General features: G+C 44.0%; 1 protein-coding gene across 6 annotated transcripts in view; it reads right to left on the bottom strand.

Moving 5' to 3' along the window:
• The window catches only part of Kif3a (kinesin family member 3A), a 38,548-nt gene that overhangs the window by 3,857 nt on the left and 12,792 nt on the right, over positions 1-21,899 (bottom strand). Inside the window, exons 3-18 of one of the 6 annotated variants that reach the window (XM_006532325.4) lie at positions 21,404-21,548; positions 21,208-21,292; positions 20,559-20,664; positions 17,026-17,165; positions 16,380-16,577; positions 15,947-16,121; positions 13,462-13,557; positions 11,632-11,703; positions 9,667-9,675; positions 6,862-7,018; positions 6,293-6,473; positions 6,005-6,115; positions 5,441-5,566; positions 2,380-2,433; positions 2,030-2,098; positions 1,561-1,685 (exon numbers count right to left, since the gene is read on the bottom strand). In XM_006532325.4, the coding sequence (XP_006532388.1) occupies positions 1,561-1,685; positions 2,030-2,098; positions 2,380-2,433; positions 5,441-5,566; positions 6,005-6,115; positions 6,293-6,473; positions 6,862-7,018; positions 9,667-9,675; positions 11,632-11,703; positions 13,462-13,557; positions 15,947-16,121; positions 16,380-16,577; positions 17,026-17,165; positions 20,559-20,664; positions 21,208-21,292; positions 21,404-21,548 (1,849 nt within the window). The remainder of the gene's footprint in view (positions 1-1,560; positions 1,686-2,029; positions 2,099-2,379; positions 2,434-5,440; positions 5,567-6,004; positions 6,116-6,292; positions 6,474-6,861; positions 7,019-9,666; positions 9,676-11,631; positions 11,704-13,461; positions 13,558-15,946; positions 16,122-16,379; positions 16,578-17,025; positions 17,166-20,558; positions 20,665-21,207; positions 21,293-21,403; positions 21,549-21,899) is intronic. The other 5 variants (XM_006532328.4, XM_006532326.4, NM_008443.4 and 2 more) reach the window with 5 other exon arrangements.

Below are 21,899 nucleotides of genomic sequence, written 5' to 3'. Positions count from 1 at the left end.
TAGAAATGTAGCTGAGTACCCTGGATCCTCTTTTCAAAGACAATAGTCCCGCAATAATGGGGCCTCTGTCCCCAAACTAACAAGAGACAGAACCACCCTCCCAGCTTGCTCCAATGGCCTCCTCTGCCTGTCTCTCTGGGAGGCCAGCCAACCATCTCATTCTGATTTGCCCCGTTTGACTTGCTCAGAGAAAAGCATCTAACAGCAGAATGGGGCGGTGCTCAAGGGCATTTGTTACCACTCTTCCAGAGACCTGAGCTCACATCCCAACACCCACATGGTGGCTCTCAACCACCCATTCCAGGGAATCTGACACCTAGTACACATATAAACATGCAGGAAAAGCATGTGTATATAGATAAAATAATATTTATATATTTTTAAGGATTCCATGTGTAGATTCAGTTGGCATATGAACATTTTTAATCATCCACATGTGCTAAAGTACAAAGATCTTGTGTATTTAACATGCAGCTGACTCCTTTAAGCCATAGTTTAATGATTCCAGGGATTTTAGTATTACATTTAAAGACTATGTAATACCAATTAACCACCCTACCTGTAAAACAAAAGTCTTGTAACTGGCTCAAATTAGCTCAATATAGAAACACAAGGAGCATTAGCCCAAAGCCAGGTTTCCCACTGCGCTTATGTGACGAAGCACACACTACACAACATCAAAACTGGTGCTAGAGTCACACACACTTCTTGTGAGATCTAGGAAATCAGGGTCCTTGGGCATCAGAAACACTGACCAGCTAAAGACAGTCTTTTGAGAGTCAAACTAGGCAAATTAATTAGCATTTAAGTAGGAGAATCAGCATACAAATTACTTGGGACCCTGAACCAGAGAGTAGGTGGAGGGTAACTCTAGGAAAGAACCAGGCCAGCAAGGCTAGTCCTGTCCCTCCCATGGTAGAGTGCGGTTCCTTTTCCCTTTGGTTTGAGACAGGCTCTTACTATGCAAGCCTGGCTGTCTTGAAATGTGCTAAGCAGATGAGGCTGGCCTGGAACTCAGATCTTCAGGCCTGTCTCCCAAGTCCTGGTGGGTGTCTGCCACCACAACTGTCCCAGAGTACAATTCTTTATCTTTATCTTGCTTATCAAATTGTAACTGCAACCCTATAGGTGGAACAACAATATGAACTAACCAGTACCCCAGAGCTCGTGTCTCTAGCTGCATATGTAGCAGAAGATGGCCTACTCAGCCATCATTGGGAAGAGAGGCCTCTTGGTCTTGCAAATTTTATATGCCCCAGTACAGGGGAACGCCAGGGCCAAGATGTGGGAGTGATATGCCCCAGTACAGGGGAACGCCAGGGCCAAGATGTGGGAGTGAGTGGGTAGGGGAGCAGGGCAGGGGGGCGGGGGGTATAGGGGACTTTTGAAATTTGAAGTGAAGAAAATACCTAATAAAAAATTGGAAAAAGAAAAAAAATGTAACTACATAAAGAACATAATTGCAAACTATGTGCCACTTTAACAAAAGTTTGACTGCCTTTGAGTGTAGCTAAATCTACCATCTCAATGCTGTCACCTCAGGACACTGGCTGTGCTCACCTTCGCCCCATCTTTGGCCTTGCTTTCCCCTTGGAGGTCCGTGGCCTTTCTAACTTCATCAGAGACTGACGCAGACTCTCCTCTGTATAGGCGAGGTACACGTGGGAAAGGTCGACTTCAAATGGCTACAAGAAACACATGTAAGGCAAGTTAAACCAGATTGGGGGAAGATTTAAACATGTTGGACACTAGGCAGAAGAACCGCTAAAGACAAAACCAAATAATCTAAAGGTGTCTTCTATGCCAGTATGTAAACTGTACTCAAAGCTCAGGAATTAGAGGTGGAAAGTGGTGAAGAGGGCGCAGCAGAGTGACAGCAGGCCGTGCTCGTGGAAGGAGAGGAAAGAAAGGTGACTTTGCTGGAGAGCAGGCCTGTTCTAGCAGCCCCACCCAAGAGCCTCTACACACAAACCAGAGTCATGCAGTGCCCCCATCCTATAAAGGCAGAGGCCGTGTTTAAGTCTCTTACGTCTCTCTCCTTCTTGTCAGGGACTGGAGTTTGTTTCCTCATGTTATTTCCTGTGTAGGCCACACATTTCTTAAAAAAAAGAAGAGAGACACATCTGAATTAATCCTGTGACCTGGGAAGGGTGATGTGAGACGCTGATGGCTCGATAGTAATTATGAGGCTTACCCTGGAGCCCCAAGGAGCCCCAGGCCTAACCTCCTTCCACAAACGCTCTCCACATTGCTGTGAATCAGAAAGATATTCTATCCGGTACACTGAGCTCCATCTGCCCGGTCCTGCACCCGCCTCCTCCCACAGCAGCCAGCACACTCTCCACGATGTAATGTCACCACGTATGAAGGAATACTCACTAGCTGCCATTCTCCTATGTCTTCATTCCAGTGGACGTAGTTTTCAATCATTTCCTTCAGAAAGAGTACAATCCTACTTTTAGTTAACAGTTAAGGTACTGAAAAATACTGATAGACCCGTGTGTATAAAAAACCACATGGCTATGTGTGACATCTTCCTATACCTATGACTGCATCTTGCTCATAAAAATCCCTTTACTTCCTCATGCCTTTAAAGGCCTTGCATTTATCACTACTGCGTACCGTACATGATGGGTAGGGCCATGTCATGGTGCTTAGGTGGAAATCAGAGAACTCCTCTGTGGAGTCAGTGCTCTCTTTTTATACCTTTAAGGGAGTTTCGGGCCTCAAACACAGGCACCAAGTTTATATAATGAGCTTCTACCTGCTGAACCATCTCACTGGCCCATTAGACCCACACTTTCAGTGTTAAGTGAAAAAAAGTTGTTTGTAAACATTCTGTACTGCATTTTTGGTTTGGTTTTGAGACCGAGGGTTTCTCTGAATAACAGCCCAGGCTATCCTGGAATTCATCCTGGAGACCAGGCTGGCCTGGAACTCAGAGATCCACCTACACCTGCCTCCCGAGTGCTGGCATTAAAGGTGTGTACTATCGCTACCCAGCCTGCATCAAGCATTTAAAAATATATACTCCTTGGGCTGGAGAGCTGGCTTACTGATTAAGAGCAATTGCTCTTGCAGAGGTTCAGTTCCCAGCACCTACGTGGTGGCTCACAACTCTAATTCCAGGGGCAGCTGACACCTCATCTCTGTGGGCACTGGTCACTAGTCATGCCCACAGTACACATATATACATATAGGGAAAACATCCATATACATAAAAATAAATTTAAGTACACACACACACACACACACACACACTTCTTAGGAACACATGCACATACTATTCAACTACATAAAAACAAAAAGTTAAAGTTGGGATCCCAGGAGTCAGAAGGACAGAAAGGCGGGGCTGGAAGAGACAGAGAAACAGAAAGTCTGGGAAACCATCTGGCTAAGAACAGGTTACAGTCTAGATTTCAGCTCTGATTTTGGGTAATGAGTTAATGGAACTAGGGCATCCTGAAGTGTCCCAGAAGCCCAGAACTGATTCTGGATACTCAGAGTCAAAGGGGAAAAGTTCAGACAAATTTCTCAGATCTACACTGAGATTCACAACACTAAAAACAAAAACAAAGACAAAACACACATTAAAGTGTATTGAGATATGCTAGAAGGTGGGCTGGAGAGATGGCTCTGGGGCTAAGAGTGCCCACTGCTCTTGCAGACAACTGGTGCTCCTAGCACCCACATCCAGCAGCTCACAATCTCCTGGAACTCCAGTTCTAGGGGACCCAATACTCTTTCCTAGACTCTACGCACAAACCCACATTCTCACATAAACACAAACTAAAAACAAAACACAATTTTTGCTAAGGAAAAGATAAGATTTTTAAAGTTATGTTGATGATAACAATTACTACATGTTTGAAAATGATGACGTCTGGTTGTTCAGGGAAGTAATACATTTAGTGTTATTTAACTGCATACATACAGATGACTAGAATGGGCAATTTCATGTTCTGTCTATTTATACAGAGAAAGAGAAAGAGAGAAGAGAGAAGAGAGAGAATGGAGAGAGGAGAGAGAGAAAGGAGAGAAAGGAGAGAGAGGAGAGGGGAGAAGAGAGAGGGGAGAGGAGAGAGGGGAGAGGAGAGAGGGGAGAGAGAGGGGAGAAGAGAGAGGGGAGAAGAGAGAGGGGAGAAGAGAAAGGGGAGAGGAGAGAGGGGAGAGAGGGGAGAGGGGAGAGAGGGGGGAGGGGAGAGGGGAGAGAGGGGAGAGGGGAGAGAGGGGAGAGGGGAGAGGGGAGAGAGGGGGGAGGGGGGAGGGGAGAGGGGAGAGGGGAGAGGCAGTGGGCAGAACACACCCATCAAGGAGCTTCGCTTACTTTTTTTTATGTGAAAGTTATTTATGCATGGATTCTGTATATTTGATTGTGTCTGTGAACTCCATGCCTGCCTGATGCCTGTGGAGGACAGAGGAGGGTGCTGGATATTCTGGGATTGGAATTATAGATGGTTGGTTATGGGGAGCTGAGAATTGAACCTGGGTCCTCTGGAAGAGCAACCACTGACCCACCTCTCAAGCTCCCTCTCTACTTTCTGATACAGCAGCAAATGGACTGCTAGGTCTGTCACCTCCTTAAGCATGCAGTACATGAACCAAGGTCCTTCCAATGGGCTGACACATTCTTAGATACTTAGACACTCAAAAAAGAGAGTTACATTCTACAGAAAATTAACATATTTTATGTTGGCTAGTTTTACCAACTTGACACACACTAGAGTTATCTGTAAGAAAGGAATCTCAGTTGAAAAAAAAGTACCTCCATAAGAACCAGCTGCAGGGGGGCTGGTGAGATGGCTCAGTGGGTAAGAGCACCCGACTGCTCTTCCGAAGGTCAGGAGTTCAAATCCCAGCAACCACATGGTGGCTCACAACCATCTGTAACAAGATCTGACTCCCTCTTCTGGAGTGTCTGAAGACAGCTACAGTGTACTTACATTAATAAAATAAATAAATCTTTAAAAAAAAAAAAAAAGAACCAGCTGCAGGGCATTTTCTTAATTAGTGATTAATGGGGGAGGGTTCGGCCCGTGTGGGCAGTAACCTACCTGGACAGGGGGTCCTGGGTTCTGTAAGAAATCAGGCTGATCAAGGCATGAGGAGCAAGCTAGTAAGCAGCACCCCTCCACGACCTCTGCATCAGGTCCTGTGTCCAGGTTCCTGCCCTGCTTGAGTTCCTGCCCCGACTCCCTTAATGGTAAACAGTAATATGGAAGTGTAAGCCTAATCAACGCTTTTCTCCCCAAGTTGCTTTGGTCATGGTGTTCGATCATAGCAATAGTAACCCTAAACAAGACACTTTTATATGGCGGCATTAGTTCAAGCAAACTTTACAGAGGACAGTTGGAATGTAAACACTTAACATCTTAGTTACAATGGCTTACTCTCTAGCCTTCACCAGTGACCTGACGTCTGGATCAGAGTCCCCCCTCACCTGGTAATCCTGAGGTATGAAGTTATCAATGATGAGCATCTGAAGACGGAGCTCCCGGCTGAGCTGCCGGATGTTCTCCAGGAGGCCTTCGATCTCCCTCTGATGCTCCTGCTGGAGATCAGCCATCTAGCAGAGAACCCACGAGTGTAAAGGAAACAAGACTTGAAGCACAACGCACCTAGCCCAGGACTCTAGTCTATGAGGCCCAATAAAAACTGGCCCAGTTCAGACAGACTGACACCACCATTGATACCTTCATTGGCTATTTCAGGTCACTTATCTGGGGGGGGGGGATGTAGGGAAGCTTAATAAGTAAAATTTAAAATACACAGAAAGAAGTGTTTGTAGTGCTTTAAAACTGTAAACACACAAAGCCAGGGTGGGGTGGCACATGCCTTTAGTCCCAGCAGAGGCAGATGGATCTCTGAGTTCAAGGCCAGCTTAGTCTACAAAATGAGTTCCAGAACAGCCTAAGCTACACGGAAAAACAACAAAAACCAAACAAAACTGCAGGCACACATTAAGACTCTAAACTGCATTATGAACAATTTTTAAGACATCAACCTCTGACTTTGCAGCCATCAGCATGGTCCAGACTTTCTTTAATTTCTTGGTCTTTCCTTGTGCCTCCTCTTGCAGACTGGTATATTTTTCCTCGATGTCCAAGCGTTCTTGCTGTGATAAAAACAGGCTAACTTCAGAATAATTTCCTTAAGCCACAAACTCAATGTAACAAACGATCTAGACATTTGGCAACTATTGTCTTCGAAATGATCCATAGTCTGCTTTCCGCTTCGTTTGGGATTTTGGGCAAGGAGAGCATGCTGCACACACCACACTCAACATGGCTACCTCCTTTTCCTCCAGCTCTTTCCGAAGCTGCTCAGCTCGTCTCCTCCTCTCCTCCAGCTCCATGTTGGACTCCTCCAGAAGCTTCTCTTGCTCCTCAGCCTTGGCCAGCAGGTCCACGCCGCCGACAATGACCTTCTTTTCCAAAGCAGACAGCTTTTCCAGCAAAGACTGATGCTCTTGTCTATAATTAAAAGAGCATCCTAAAGTCTTGTCATCTGCTGTTCTAATCTCACTGCCCCAATTTAAGTGGGACTGAAGGTGCATGTGTAGAGAAACTCAGTCATGATCTCTCTCCAAACCATGCCACTACATGGCATTAACTCATTGCCTAAGGCATGATTCTCATTGGCCAATATTTTCTCCTACACAGAATAAATGATCAGAAAGATCCAAGTCTTAGAAATAGATCATACTCAGTGGACCCATCCACCCCAGAACAGCTATGCTGGAGATGAAAATCAAGCTCTTGGTTGTTTTTTAATTGGTCGATCTTCCTGACACACAATCCTATGAAGAACACTTGAGCCCGCAGTCATGAGGCCACCCCCAGCCCCCGCCACCACACTCACTGGGCTTTCAGAAGGTCCTTCTCCCGTCTCTCTAGTTCAGCTCTAGCCTTGTTTCTTTCTTCTTCTTCCATGTCAAGTTTGGTTTCCAGTGCTTTTCTCTCCTCGTCAATTTTCGCTTGCATTTCCACCATCTTATCTGGGGAAACTTTCTTTTTACCTATTTGAGTCATGTAATTGCAGCAGTCACTAAAAGCAGTCGGTGCTTCAGACATAAGAATCAGCTTAGTATAGCCATGCCTACGCTCAGTCATCAACAGAGAATGTTAAACTTCCGCTTCCACTTAGTAGTTCCTAGGATTTTTTAATTCATTAATAAATCCAAACTGTTACCCAACTGTGTAGTGACATGTAAAGGAGAAAATGAAGAGGAACAAAACAGATGTGCAGAAAACAGGGAAAGAAAATTAACAGGAAAGCCAAATAAAAAGCAAAGCCTGTGAGCCCCAAATAGCACACAGAAGCGAAAAGGGAAATTTCTTCAGTCACCGGCACGCTCGAGCTGTAAGCTACTTATTTAAGGCAGGCATGTCACACTGGAAAGCTGCCCTGATAAGTCACAAATGGGCCACCAAAGTAACTTACTATGTCAAACTAGATCCTCAAAGTCCCTAACTCATATTAACCATGCCAAGTATGACGTCAGCAGAAGTGCTATGAGCTACTAAGGCTAAAAAGCAGCTTCCAACTGACAGCAACGTCCTAATGTGTGCAGACAGATGCAGCTTGCTCACACGAAGTTCACCAGTGAATCTCAAAGTCATGAAGTTATATGAAAACAAATAACAAAGAAAACAAGCGCTACCTCAGTGGTTCTGAAACTGAGCAAATGACAATTCATTTGTGGTTGATGCAAGTTCTTAGAATTGTGTTCCTTCAGAACAACAAGCGTTTCAGAGAACTGTCAGGCCTGAGGCTCTCCTGAAAGCTTGTCATTCTCTACTTCCTTCCCAAGGGACAAGGACAGAGGATGATAAACTAATACCTCTACCCCAAATCCAGCCCTCCTGCTGAGAAGGAAAAGGAACCGAAAACCAATGGCAAGGGGACTACAGATCTAAGCAGACTCTTGCAGGAGCCGTGAAAGGCAGGACCATGCATAGGCTTTTTCAACTCTTACGACAAAATCACATTAGGAATTCAAGAGTTGAGCGGCATCGTTCCTTCTTCAGAACCAAAGACTAAAGCAAAATCTAAGCACAAACCAACGAGGAGCTCAGAGCTGGGACCCAGGGGCTGGGGTGGTGTGATTCACTGCACTCTGGGCCCGAGGCGGCCTGGGCCTAACGGCACAGCCATCTGCTTTGAACCTTCAGAATTATGCTGTACAGAATAGTCTTCACAAACAATTGAATTCTTACTCCCAATGAACTCCATGAAAAGACTTTCTATCAGCAATAATTTATTAAAAATTTGAGAAGAAAAGTCTAAGCTCAGGTTTACAGGAAGTACATACGCCTTAGATCATGTAACTTCCACCTCAGGGTTACAAACATTTAGAGAAAAATGGTAAATACGTTAAAACAAAAACAGCGTGTGTGGAAGGCCTGGGTACTAAGATCAGAGATGAGGTGTGCAGGTCAATATGGGAATGTAATTTTGGACTCATAGTGTTTTGTCTTGCTAATAGTTATAAACAGCTCCAAAAAACCCATTAGGAGGCAGTAATACAAAACAGGGCTGCATAGGAAGATGTATAAATGCTGTCTGTTGCTGAGGTGATTGTCTTACACAGTGATCCCTCCAAATCCGTGCTTTAGATGCAAGCGCCTCACCGTGCTCAAGAGGGTTTCATGAAGACACTGAGCACACAGCTAGGGTCAGTTCAAAGGTCCACACATTCAAGTCCCATGTGGCTCTAGCCAGAATCACTGTGACAAGTCACATTATTTTTTTCAAGTAATACTTTAAGCTAAATGTGACTGTGTAAAAATTTGGTGACCAAGAGTAACTTTTACATAGATCTTTAAGGAATAAATTTGTATCCCGTGCTCCCCTAGATATAAGCCTTAGCTTCCAGTAGCCTGCTCTCCACTGGGGGATGCTGTGAGGAGCCTGAAGCAATCTGCCTTCTGTGCCCTCAATGGGTACTTGGACCGCTCCAATGGCATAAGAGTCTACATATGCTTCTGAAGAGATTTTTTTTTTAAAGGAGATGGGGGCGTAGCTCAGTGCTTGGCCACCATGTGCAAAGCCCTGGGCTCATTCCCGGGACCACACGCAGTTTCACCAACCAAATCAATTAAAAAACAAAACAAAACATCGACCACAAAACCTCCAGAAGGTTTGGAAAAACCCAACCTCAGAAACTTTTCTAGTTTTCACTGATAAAATTTAGCACAAAAAGTTTAAGTAAATAAATCTAAAAAGGCATGTTGTGAGTATAAAAAGTATTTAGCTAAGTCAAAGAGAAGTAGTGAGCCTTCCAGTGCCCTGTCTGCCAGGGGCCACCGAAGTGAAGGTGACCTGATGGGGTGGGCATGGGTAGAGCTGCAGGAAGTGACAACCCGACTAATGTCACATGTGTCACAAGAACCCATGGTGTAGGCAATAAAAACTGACTCTTGGCCTTCAAAAGAGGAGGAAAATGCTGTCAAATCAGGTACAAGTACATTTTCAAAAACTGACTTAATAGGTCTTTAAGGATTTAGGGGAGAAGGCTTTTAAAATAGCTAAAATGGAATTGTTTTAAAAAGACAGATACTTACCTTGTAAAAATTATTAAAATAAAAAAGTCAAGTACTTAAATAAAAGGTCTTGAGAAAATGAGTGAGCGCACCAGGTGAAGTGCCAGCCAATCACACCAACCTGCTTGGTCTTGCAAAGCAGCGGTAAGGTAAGCGAGCCGCAGACAGGAAGCGTGTGCACAGAGATGGGGAGGGAAGAGAGGAAAACATTATTTCCTTTGTAAAACAGAGAAAACGTGTAACAGCACTCATTTAGCACGAGCACAGACATGAATCAAATAATCAAAACTGAAACAGAGCCGACAGAAAAAAGAAAGCATGTTCGTTCGGTAAGACAAGCACGAATGCTAGCCTCAGTTCACCCTGTGGTTCCCGCGCAATCTCAGGTGCCCACAGCGCCCCCTGCAGGTGGTACCGCTCAGAGCATGTGCTTATGCTGATGGGTGACAGACATGGAATTGGGAACCTGCTAAGACCTGGAAAATAGCTAGAAGGGCAAACGAAGTCAATTTTTAAAATTAGTAAATTAAAAGTAGCAAAGCTCTCATTGTCCATTTCCAAAATTTCCCAATTCAATGTTTTTTCTTCCTATATAAAAACCCATTACAGGTGTCCCCCATTTAAAGAAAATCTACCAGGTAGACCTGAAGCAACAAAATAGATAAACTAATTTACAGTAGTTTATACTGATCATGTGACTAACAAAAGGATTAATGAATTTTAAAGGCATTCAGTTCATAATATTTTATTTTCCAACTTGATTTGTAAGCAGCTCTAGTTACATAAAATGAAGTGCACCTGTATAGTAGCAAACTCCCATTCCGCCTATGGTGGATTGTTCTGGGTACTTAACGACTAGAGAAGAAAATGACAACTGATGATTCAAGCAAGGGACACTGAGCGGCCATTTGCATTTTTTAATGGGAGGGGGCATACACACAGTTAACACAGCACCCACATGCTCTCCACTCCCCAACACATCCATGTTACAACAACAGAAAGTAAGTGTTCACTATGCAAACAGCAATTAAAGCTTCTTGAATTGGAAAGAAAGGTCTTGAATTGAATAAGGTACAACTCATTTCACAACCCACTTTCATGTAGCTACTCTCTAAGAATGTAAGTTTTAGAACAGAAAACTGGAGAACAATGCTGCTGCCTGCTCAGGTACTTCTCTCACTTCACAGTTTATACACAAAACTGTGCTTCTATGTGATGTCTGAACAATGCCGTGCATTTTATAAGTTATCCGGGGAGGTCAGCTCTTCTGGTAACTTGCTTCTACAGTGTCACAGACACAGTGTCTTGAGATTCTTGAACTATTCCCTAGTACAGCTGAAAGCAACGGTCTCTGCCATTAGTCTGGAGCAGGTAAGGATACAGATAATGCTTTAAGAGACAGCAAGCTGCGAGCGAGCTGGGGAAGCAAGCATGGCTTCCATTTTCTTCTGAAAGTAGAAATAGACAAAGGTACATAGCGCTTTTCAACTTAATGGTTTATAATAAAATCTCAGTCTGAAGTAAGTCTGGACCGAGTTTATGAACTCTGTGACTGAGTTTTCTAATCACATCTCAGAGTCTTAAAAAGGACCTGGTACCGTAGCAGGGAAGCATGTGGTTGGCATGAAGCACCACTCAGGCTTCTCTCTCCGCCTCGGGCTTCACACATCGCTTTATCTGGAGCACGTATGGCTTGTTACAGTGTGTGCTGCTGCACCAACAAACTTTAATTTGTGCTTGTAGAGATTCAAGATTTGTTGTTTGTGTCTCTTACACCGACCAGAATTTAAAATGTATGAGGCATAAGAAAGAACCCTGTGAATTATTCTTTCACACAGCTTACTGGCTCTCTTACATTATCTCAGTGGCAAAAGCATGAATCTCTCTCCCACTGTCTCAAACATAGGCTCTGGCCTATGTTTCACAGTTCACTGACGCCATGGCAGGGTGGGGATCACATGCTTGTTCTACAGGGAGCCCAACATGGACCAGTCATGACAGGGAGTGGGGCAGCATCTCCCAAATGAAGCCCATGAGTGATGGAGAAGCCAGAGCTCTGTTAGAGAAGGTGAGGGCCGCCACTCACGAGGCAAGAACTCATCCAGGGGCTTCTCTATGACAGAACATGTGGAGTCTGAGCTACTGCTGCTGCTACTGCCTGGAAGACAAAGAAACGAGCCCACGGCAACCAGAGAGAGGAACAAGATTGAACAAGTACACAGAGAAAACCTGAGTTCTGCAGGAGGACTCAGGGGACACTGAAGCTTTGCATTCAAGCGCGACTCACTCCAGCTTGAAACTAGGTAGTCCCGCCACTGAACTCTCGCCACAAAGCCATGCATTTCTTTAAAGATCTGCAGCAGTGGCAAACCCCACTACTCATCTAAAACATAATTATTCAGAGGGTTGAAATGACAGGAAAGTCACTCGGTGACAGGCAAATCTATCTAAGCTGCTAAGGAGGAGAAACTGCTTTAAACCACAAAGTCACACAATTCACACTATAAAAATAAGCTGTTCTTCATCACAGACAACATTGTCTCCAATTCCCCTCCTCCCCTCGAGACAGCAGCTTTACTTCCTTATGTTTAAAGCTCTGGAGTATAACTGACGAGGATCACCGGAAAATGTGAAGCTTCTCAGGACGTGGTACTTTAAGATAGCTTTTTTGTTTGTTTGTTTGTTTGTTTTTCAAGACAGGGTTTCTCTGTATAGCACTGGCTGTCCTGGAACTCACTCTGTAGACCAGGCTGGCCTCGAACTCAGAAATCTGCCTGCCTCTGCCTCCCAAGTGCTGGGACTAAAGGTGTGCGCCACCACGCCCGGCAAGATAGCTTTTTTAAAAAAAAAATATTTTATCTATCTATCTATTTATTTAATGTGCACTGGTATTTGAGGATGTCAGATCCTCTGGACCTGGAGTTTCAGACAGTTGGGAGCTGCCATGTGGGTTGCTAAGAGTAGTCAGTGCTCTTAACCGCTGAGCCATCTCACCAGCCCCTACTTTAAAATATCCTAACATATTAAACAGTGGCACTGTTTTTCTACATAAAATTTACTTTTAATAAGTCTATTATCTGCTTTCAGGTCAGAAAACTAACTAGCTCTGAAAGTCAGGGACAGCTGACAGTTTTTGCAAAAGGCCCAACAGCCAGGCCACATGCTTTAGTGTGAAAGAGCCAGAGACCACAAGTAAACAAATGAGCATGGCTGCTTTCAAACACTTTATTTACAAAAGCAGGTTCCACAAGGATCTGCCCAGCACGCTGCAGTCTGCCAACTCCTGCCCTACAACGGTGCTTTTCCCCTGAAGGTTCTGATTGTACAGAATCTTCAGTTTCGACTTAGGCTTCCCCATCAAGCAGTAAGGGGTCTGTTTTCAACAAGAAACGATTTGGTTAACTATGAATGTGCACAGCCTGCAGTAGCTGAGGAGAGGTCTGAGTGTGAAATGAGGCAGGGACATCCTTTTCTATGTGCTGTCTGCAGCCTCCTCAGCACCACAGGCTTACAGGGTAAGAATGACCCACGGTTCACAAAGAAAGGAACTCGAGGAAAACCTGTAGTCCTCATTCAAATTTAGCTCTGGGCACATGGCTTTTAACAACTAACATCCCTTGAAAAGAAATCCCACATTGTCCTAATCTCAAAAGCAAATAGGTAACTAACAAAGATGTAAAACTGCCCAATGCTGTGTCTACTACCGCAGAGTTTTACAACTTAAAATTTTACAAGCGATGATATGGCATCCTAGGTGGCAAGATAAACAACAAGTTTACAAGGTTAACTGCATGTAGCATGCACTCCCTGTTGGAACCACTACCTTAATTAAAAACAGCAAATAAAAAGTGGCCACTGCATCATCAGGGGGCAGCTCTAGCCAGTTCCAACTGGTTAGAGCATGAGCAAAACTTACCCCTTCTCTTTTTCTTTTTTTCTCCATCTTCTCCAAGTTCACCCTCCTCGTCATCCTCCTCTGACCCACTGATGTCAGAGCCTGACACTTCTTCCCCTTGGAGAGAAATTTAACAATGACTTTTAGTCTGTTACCATGCCATTATTGGCTATTTAGAAAACACCTTTATCTGTTCTCTTCATTAAGTTTTTGTTGCACCAAATGCAAACTGAAAATCCATTTAAATGTTCTGGATAGTGTATCCGATGTTTAAAAGGGCAGGTGGAGACTGCAGGATTCCTGGAGTTTGCTAACAAGCTAGCAATTCACTTGGTGAAGTCCAGGCCAGTGAGAGATCCCGTCTTCCCCTGGTCCCAAAAGGAACACCACCTGCACTGTCCTCTTGTCTCTAAGCCTGTGCACATGTACAGATCACATGCAACCACACACACTATGTACATGGACATTTTATTTTGAGACAGGATCTCACTATGTCCTGTCTGGCCTGGGACTCACAGCACTCTGCCTGCATCTGTCTCCTGAGTGCTGGGATTAAAGGTGTGTACCTTCATGCCTACCTAAAAATTTTATTTTTACAGAATAAAAATCTGATCCATTGTGAGCATAGCTTTAAGCACATACAAGGATCATGAACTAGCATTTGCTTTTTACAATTGTGATCTGAAGAGCTAGAGAGATGGCCCAGTGGGTAAGAGCACTGGCTGCTCTTCCAGAGGTCCTGAGTTTAATTCCCAGCAACCACATGGTGGCTCACAACCATCTGTAATGAGATCTGATGCCCTCTTCTGGTGTGTCTGAAGACAGCAACAGCGTACTCACATACATATAAAATAAGTAAATAGACTTAAAAAAACACACTTTTTTAAAAATTTAAAAAATGAAATTGTGATCATTTTGGGGAGCATTTTCTCCTGTTTTCTGCTGAAGATTTCTACCTTTGTTTTGAATTTTATGTACATGGGTGCTTACATGGCTGTAAGCCACTGTGTAGGGACTAAAAATAGAAAGCAGGTCCTGTAGGAGAGCGGCCGCTGAGCCTTCTCTCCAGCCCTGACATTTATGTTTTTAAAGAGTCGCAAGTCTTTGGGAGCTACTGAGTGAGACTCTATATCAAAAAGATCAAGAGAACGAACAGTCATAAGCTGCCATTTCACACAGGGCCTCACTGGAGGAAAACAGGCAAAGTCTGAGTAGCGCGCAGGTTGGTGAGTGGTTCTGACTCAGCATTTTCTGGGCTCAATAACAAGACTCTGATGTGAGTGATGCCACACATGGGCAGATGGAAACCATCTGTACTATATGAACTTTGACATGCCTCAAATAATTTTAAAATACATTTATAAAATTATTATTTTAATGCTTTTGCCTACATTTTATTGTTTATGATCATTCTATTAACTAGATCATAAAAACAAGAGCACGGGGTCAGAAGGACACAATAAAGTGAAGCCTGTCACAAACAACATGACTGTCGGTCGCATGACTGCCTCTGGGCACATACATGCACGGCACCATCTGCACAGACTTGACTCTGTGTGTATCCAATGTGCAGTCACACCATTCACACGAACCAAGAGATGCAGCAACTCACACCGGAAAAGAGGACTAGAGACACAAAACCGTGTGGAGGCGGGATGAATCCTAGTGATCTAAGCTAGAGAGAAATTCTAACAAGGCCCCGCACAGACGAGCCCTGAGCCCTTACACTGTGAACAAGCCCAACACAGAAGCACAAACAATGCACAATTTTTTTCCTTTTGTGGGGTGCCTAGCAGAGTCAAATGTCAACTTTTATCATGTACATTTTATCTATAAAGATATGAAAAATAAGTGAATCATCAAAATAAAGGCATGTGCTCAGCACTAACTGGGGCGTGAAGTATCTCAGAAACAAACTGGCTATAAATGCCACCTAGTGGCCATTTACAGGTGGCCAGTTCCATTATCTGCAAGGCAGTTCTCTCTGCTTTTTCTCAGCATCTGGCTTTTCCCCAGACACATTCGCAGCAGGTTGGCCTCTCTGCATTTCCCCAAGACTCTAAAGGCTTGGTCTACAGGCCCTTCACACAGGGAGCTAATACCAGCCACAGCTCTTGTGGATGGTGTGGGAGTGTCCGGAAGTGACCAGGAAGCTCCTTACCACCATCACTTGAGACATCATCCTGGAAAACATTTTCTTAGAAAATACATATTCCTCGGAAATATTACTTTTAAATATCAATGTTAGGGGCCAACAAATGGCTCAGCAGGCAGTATATTTGCCATGCAAGCCTGACATCAACTTGAGACCTAGAATCAGAGTGCCAAGAGAGAACCGGCTCCCACAGGTATCCTCTGACCCAAATGCACTGTGGCCTGTGGGTGCTTGCACTCACACATGTCCAACACACAGAGCGATACCTTAAATATCAATGTCAGAGGCTACTGCTTGACAGGAAGCAAGTGCTGTGGTCCCCAGCTGACAGTGATCTCTGTGAGAAGTTACCTTCCTCAAGCTTTTTCTTCAGCTCTTCGATTTCTTTCTGAAACTGGCGGAGCAGAGCATCCTTTGGGTCCTCATTGATTCTCGCTTTGTTTTTAATGTTCTTGGCGCGGTTGGCATACCGCAAGGTGCTGATAGTTTCATCATAATTATAATCTGCTGGCCCAATATTTGCACACTGTTGAATTAGAAATGTAAATCAGTCTACAGTTCTAACACCGCCGTTACCAAACACACTTGAAGCACACATGCGAATAGGCCTTCTTGAAAATGGCGTCAGTCATAAAGGTGTGGAAATGATACAAGCGTGACACATTACTTACACAGTGTATTACACAGGAAGAGGGACTGGTCTGTGAGGTGCGACTCACGCCAGTGACGGGCATTAGTTAGGATCTTTGTCTGCCTCTGTGAACTAGCCGCCCTGCCATCTTACCATCATGGTTTTTGAGTTCCCTCCTAAGGAGTCCTGCAGGAGACGGGTCAGTTTGGAGTTCCGATACGGCACGTGAGTGCTTTTTCCATCCACCAAGGCAGAAATAACGTTGCCCAGGGTAGACAATGAAAGGTTGATTTTGGTAGCTTCCTTGAGGCGCTGTCCTGTGGCTCCAGTTTTTGCTTGTCTTTCTGACCCCTAACAATAAACAGATTAAAAAAAAAGGCGGGGGGCTAATTTTTTAAAATTATCTCTGTATAGCCCTGGCTGTCCTGGAACTCACTTTGAAGGCCAGGCTGGCCTGGAACTCAGAAATCCACCTGCCTCTGCCTCCCAAGTTCCTGGATTAAAGGCGTGTGTGCCACCACCGCCCAGCTCTGTTTTTTTTTAAGTAATTTAAAATATCTCATATGACATCTGAAATTCACTTCAAAATAAAGAGGGAAGAAGTGAGTAAGAATAGACAAAAAAAGCCTGGCGAGGGATTGACAGATGTTGATGGTGTGTGACATAATGATACTTTTAGATATCCCATAATAATAAGCACTTTGAAATTTCATGTAACTATACATGTAACCTCTGAGTTAATTTTTATTAACAGGCCATTGGACCCCAGAGAAGAACTTAAGTAGCATCTGGTACTTACAGCCAGATCCACAAGGTGGAGCTTGCCCATCCTGACGTGCATGTTCCCGTCCACGCCTTTCTCACTGCACTCTATAGTAATTGTAAAGATGGCGTGGGATCGGGAGCTGTGCTCGTTCATATTAGTCGCACCGACAGAACCTTTAACAAAGAAAAGAAACAATGTTAACGCAATGCCCTTATGTCACTTTGTTTGTTTAGACAGGGTGTGCTATAGCCCAGGCAACCCTTAAACTTTGGTCTCCTACCTCTACCTCTTGACTACCACCAGGCCTATCTTATGCAGTACAGGGAATTGAGCAAGGGCTTTATGTTAAGTAAGCACGGTACCACCTGAGCTATCCTCAGCCCAGAGAGCAGCTTAACTCATTAAATATCCAGAACATTTAAAATGCGTGGTTTCATCACAGTCAAAGCCACTGATTATATCTATTAACCACAGGTTATTTTGGCCATTGTATACTTCTTTTATAATTCACACTATAACCAAAGTATCTATAAAGTACTAACATTATAACATAATCACAGCATAAAATTCTGTACTTCACTCCAAAATACTATAATTTAAAGATTGTAACTATCTATGAAACTGAACATAGTAGTGTCTACTTAAGAGCCTAAAGCAGGAGGGCATGTCAACTCAGGTGACCCAGGCCGCCTCAGCAACACAGCAAGACCTTCTCTATTGGGGAAAAAAAGATTACATCACAAAAAAACAAAAAAACCACGCTCTGCCAGTGCCAGACAAATACAGAAGTGGATGCTCACAGCCAGCTAGAGGAAAGTACCAAGGAGCTGAAGGGGTCTGCAGCCCCCTAGGAGGAGCAACAATATGACCTAACCAGTACCCCAGAGCTCCCTGGGACTAAATCACCAATCAAAGAAAACACATGGTGGGACTCATGGCTCCAGCTGCATATGTAGCAGAGGATGGCCTACTCGGTCAGCAATGGGAGAAGAGGCCCTTGCTCCTGTGAAGGTTCTATGCCCCAGTGTAGGGGAATGCCTGGGCCAGGAATCGGGAGTGGGTGGACTGGGGAGCAGGGAAGGGGATAGAGGATTTTTGGAGGGGAAACTAGGAAAGGGGATAACATTTGAAATGTAAATAAAGAAAATATCTAATAAAAGAAAAAAAGGTATTTAGATAAAAAAAAAAAAAAAAACCCTAACAACAACAACAACAACACCCTGCTGATGACTCAACCCTCCTTAGAGAATTATGTTTGGGACTCCAAACTACAGAGTGACTTGCACACACGCATCAGGTGTTGCAGGGAGAATCAGCGCAATACCGTTTGAAAGGGTGAGTAGCAGGAAGACCTGGTACAAGGCTGTCACTCTACTCTGGGAGAGCTAAGTTACTAAGCAGCCACTGAAGATATGAGGCAAATCCACAGCCATTAACATCAAAAGAGGCCAACACCACAGGAACTTTTCACGACACTAAGATCTGGGCCTGATGGCACATGCCTTGAATCCCAGCGCTCAGGAGGCAGAAGCCAGTGCATCTCTGTGAACCTGCTTCACCTACTATCAAGTTCCAGGCCAGCCAGAGCTATGTGTGAGACTGTGTCTAAAAACAAAAACAAACATCTTAACACATGCTAAAACAGGACAGAGGTTCATTTTTTGTAATCCTAGTATATAGGAGACTGAGGCAGGAGGATTACAAGTTTGAGGCCATCCTGGGCAAGATAGCTCTGACTGGCCTAAAACTCCTATGTGGACAAGACTGGCTTCAAACTCAGAGGTCCACCTGCCTCTACCTCCTAAATACTTATATTAAAGGTATAAGCCATTATACCTGGTAAAATGTTTCTTCTCTAGAAGAAAAATCTAAAACAATTACTAGAAAGTGAAAATGTTATTTAATTTTGCTTTTCTTTTCAACAGAAGTGAAACAGTATAGATTCCAACTAATTCAGACAGAGAGCCTAGGTTCACTCACTCGTCCTACCACTTGGCAATTCTATGACCTTAGAGATGGCATTTAAACTATGTCTCACTCTCCCAAATCACCATGGACTCCAGGGTAGACTAAGCAATAAGCAATCATTCCCATAAAGCACACAGCAAAAGCACCTCCTACTCGATAAGTGTTCAGTCAAAGTGCTACCAAACTTAACTTGCCCAGTAGTGGTGATGGTGGTGTATGCCTTTAATCCCAGCATTCACAGGCAGAGGCAGGTGGATTTCTGAGTTTGAGGCCAGCTTGGTCTACACAGTGAGTTCTAGGGCAGCCAGGGCTACACAGAGATACCTGTCTTGAAAACAAAACAAAAAAAAAATTAACTAGCAAAACTACTTCAAAGACTGGCACTATTAGAGACTGGAGTGCTTGGTGGTACGCGTGTTTAATACCAGCACTTGGGAGGTAAAGGCAGGAGGATCTGTGAGTTCGAGGCCAACCAAACAGCCAAGGGTATACAGAGAAAGCCTGTCACAAACAAACAAACAAACAAACAAACAAGCAAAGAGGCTGGAGAGATGCCTCTGCAGTTACAGAGTGTTGACTTTTCTTCCAGCAGACTTGGGTTTGGTTCCCAGAACCCACATAACTCATCACAATTGTCTGTAACTCCAATTCCAGGAGATCTGATGCCCTCTTCTGTCCTTTGTGGGCACTGCATACATGTGGTGCACTTACATACATGCAGGCAAAACATTCATACACATAAAGGACGGGCTGGCGAGATGGCTCAGCCGGTTAAGAGCACTAACTGCTCTTCTGAAGGTCCTGAGTTCAAATCTCAGCAACCACATGGTGGCTCACAACCACCCAAAATGAGGTCTGATGCCCTCTTCTGGTGTGTCAGAAGACAGTTACAGTGTACCATGTATAATAATAAATAAATCTTTGGGCCGGAGCAAACAGGGACTGAGCAAGCGAATTGACTGGAGTGAGCAGGGTTGACTGGAGCAAGCAGGGCTGATCATCGGAGTTGACCGGAATGAGCAGAAGTCCTAAAATTTCAATTCCCAACAACAACATGAAAGTTTACAACCATCTGTACAGCTACGGTGTACTAACATACATAAAAATAAATAAATAAATCTTTTTAAAAATACACATAAAATAAAAATATTTTTTAAAAGACTGTCACAAAAAGAAACTTAATCAGTATGAAAAACAATCTGCACTACTACTGTTCGTTCAGATATATTTCCTAGATAATAATAAAATGAGTGGTCTTAAAACAAAAACATTCGACAGGCAGTGGTGGCACACGCCTTTAATCTCAGCACTGAGGAAGCAGAGGTAGGTGGATCTAGGTGAGTTCAAGGCCAGCCTGGTCTACAGAGCAAGTTCCAAGATAAACAAGGCTACACAGAGAAACACTGTCTCCCAAAAACAAAACAAAACCAATAACTAATAATAATAAAATAAAAGACTAAACTTCAACCTCTATAGGGCAAAAGCCATCTTATCTGCTTCTGGACCAGCATTCAGACAGGCGTCCCATCACGGTAACACAGCACACTCTCGACCAGCCCTCAGACAGGCGTCCCATCACGGTAACACAGCACACTCACGGTTTTTGTGGCCTAGAGTCATGATTCTATCCATGTCGTCAGCGTTGTTGACTACATATGCTGATAAGTCTTTGATATATACTCCCACATCAGGCCTTTCTTTAACCTAAAATACAAAAGTCATGCCTAAGACTTTTATAACGGTAAGCGTTCCAGATACTCAGAGTATCCACTGTCACCCAGGGGTATATGGTGGGGTACAGTTATGAACCGCACCTCCACTCACAGAGGTGACAAAGCCTAAGAACATACAAGGGAAGCCCACACACAAAATTATTTGTAATGGGACCACAAAGAAAATACAGGACAGTCCAAGGAAAGAATTCATGGTTCTCTCCTTCCACCCTGTGGTCTCAGGGATCAAACTCAGGTGCTCAGGCTCAGCGGCAAGGCTCAGCGGCAAGGCTCAGCGGCAAGCCCCTTTACCTGCTGAGCACTTGGGAATGGATTCAGGGACAAGCTGGTGAAAGGAACAGGGCATCTATCACAGTTCTAACCCGACTCAGCAGCCACGCTTTGGTGACTTATGCTCAAACGGGACTGCACTGACATATGCAGTGGGTTTTAAAAGCACCTTTTATAGAAAAAGAACCTTAATTTGGCAGGCATTCTATTCCGATTTTTATTTTAACTCTAATTCCATCCTTACCTCTAACCTCTGGGTCTGATCTTTACCCAAAAGGTCTCGAACTTCTTCATTATATATCTCCAAGTATGACACTCGAACCAAAAACCTGTAAGGACAATGGTGGAACACTCAATGTCTGAAAAGTGGTTATAATTTCCATGCCTCTAAGTCTTTCCAGTCGGAACCTCTCACTATTAGGAAACGGAAGCACTCTTACCTTGTGTCGCCCTCTGCTTTTGCGATGTGACCAAATATGTGAGCAAATGAGTTGGGGATGACCCCTCTGAGCCCCGGTACTGCTCGAACGCCTTCCATGGTGAAAGTCTTGCCTGTCCCAGTCTGTCCATATGCAAAGATGGTCCCTGAAAATGGTGCAGACCATCGGTTACTTCTGCAGTCTGATTAGGCTTCTGACACTGTTATGTATCATATTCCCTGAATTAAAACTGCATTCTACACCTGGGCACAATGGCACAGATCTATAATCCCAGCAGTAGACAGGAAGAGGTGGGAGGTCACTGCAAGTTTGAGGGTATCCTGGGCTATATGGAACATTCTAGGGCAGCCTGGGCTACATAGTAAGACTCTATCTTTAAAAAAATTAAACAAAAACATATTCTAGTATATGTTTGGCCTTTAGTACCAACATGTATAATAGGTGTTATGCCAAATAAGCAAAATGTTGTTAAAGCACCATGATCAACAAAACACCC

The sequence above is a fragment of the Mus musculus genome, chromosome 11, assembly GCF_000001635.26.
Source record: "Mus musculus strain C57BL/6J chromosome 11, GRCm38.p6 C57BL/6J".
In the NCBI taxonomy this organism is placed as follows: Eukaryota; Metazoa; Chordata; class Mammalia; order Rodentia; family Muridae; genus Mus; species Mus musculus.
The sequence above is the reverse complement of the archived record's forward strand: the minus strand, read 5'-3'. Positions and strand labels throughout refer to the sequence as shown.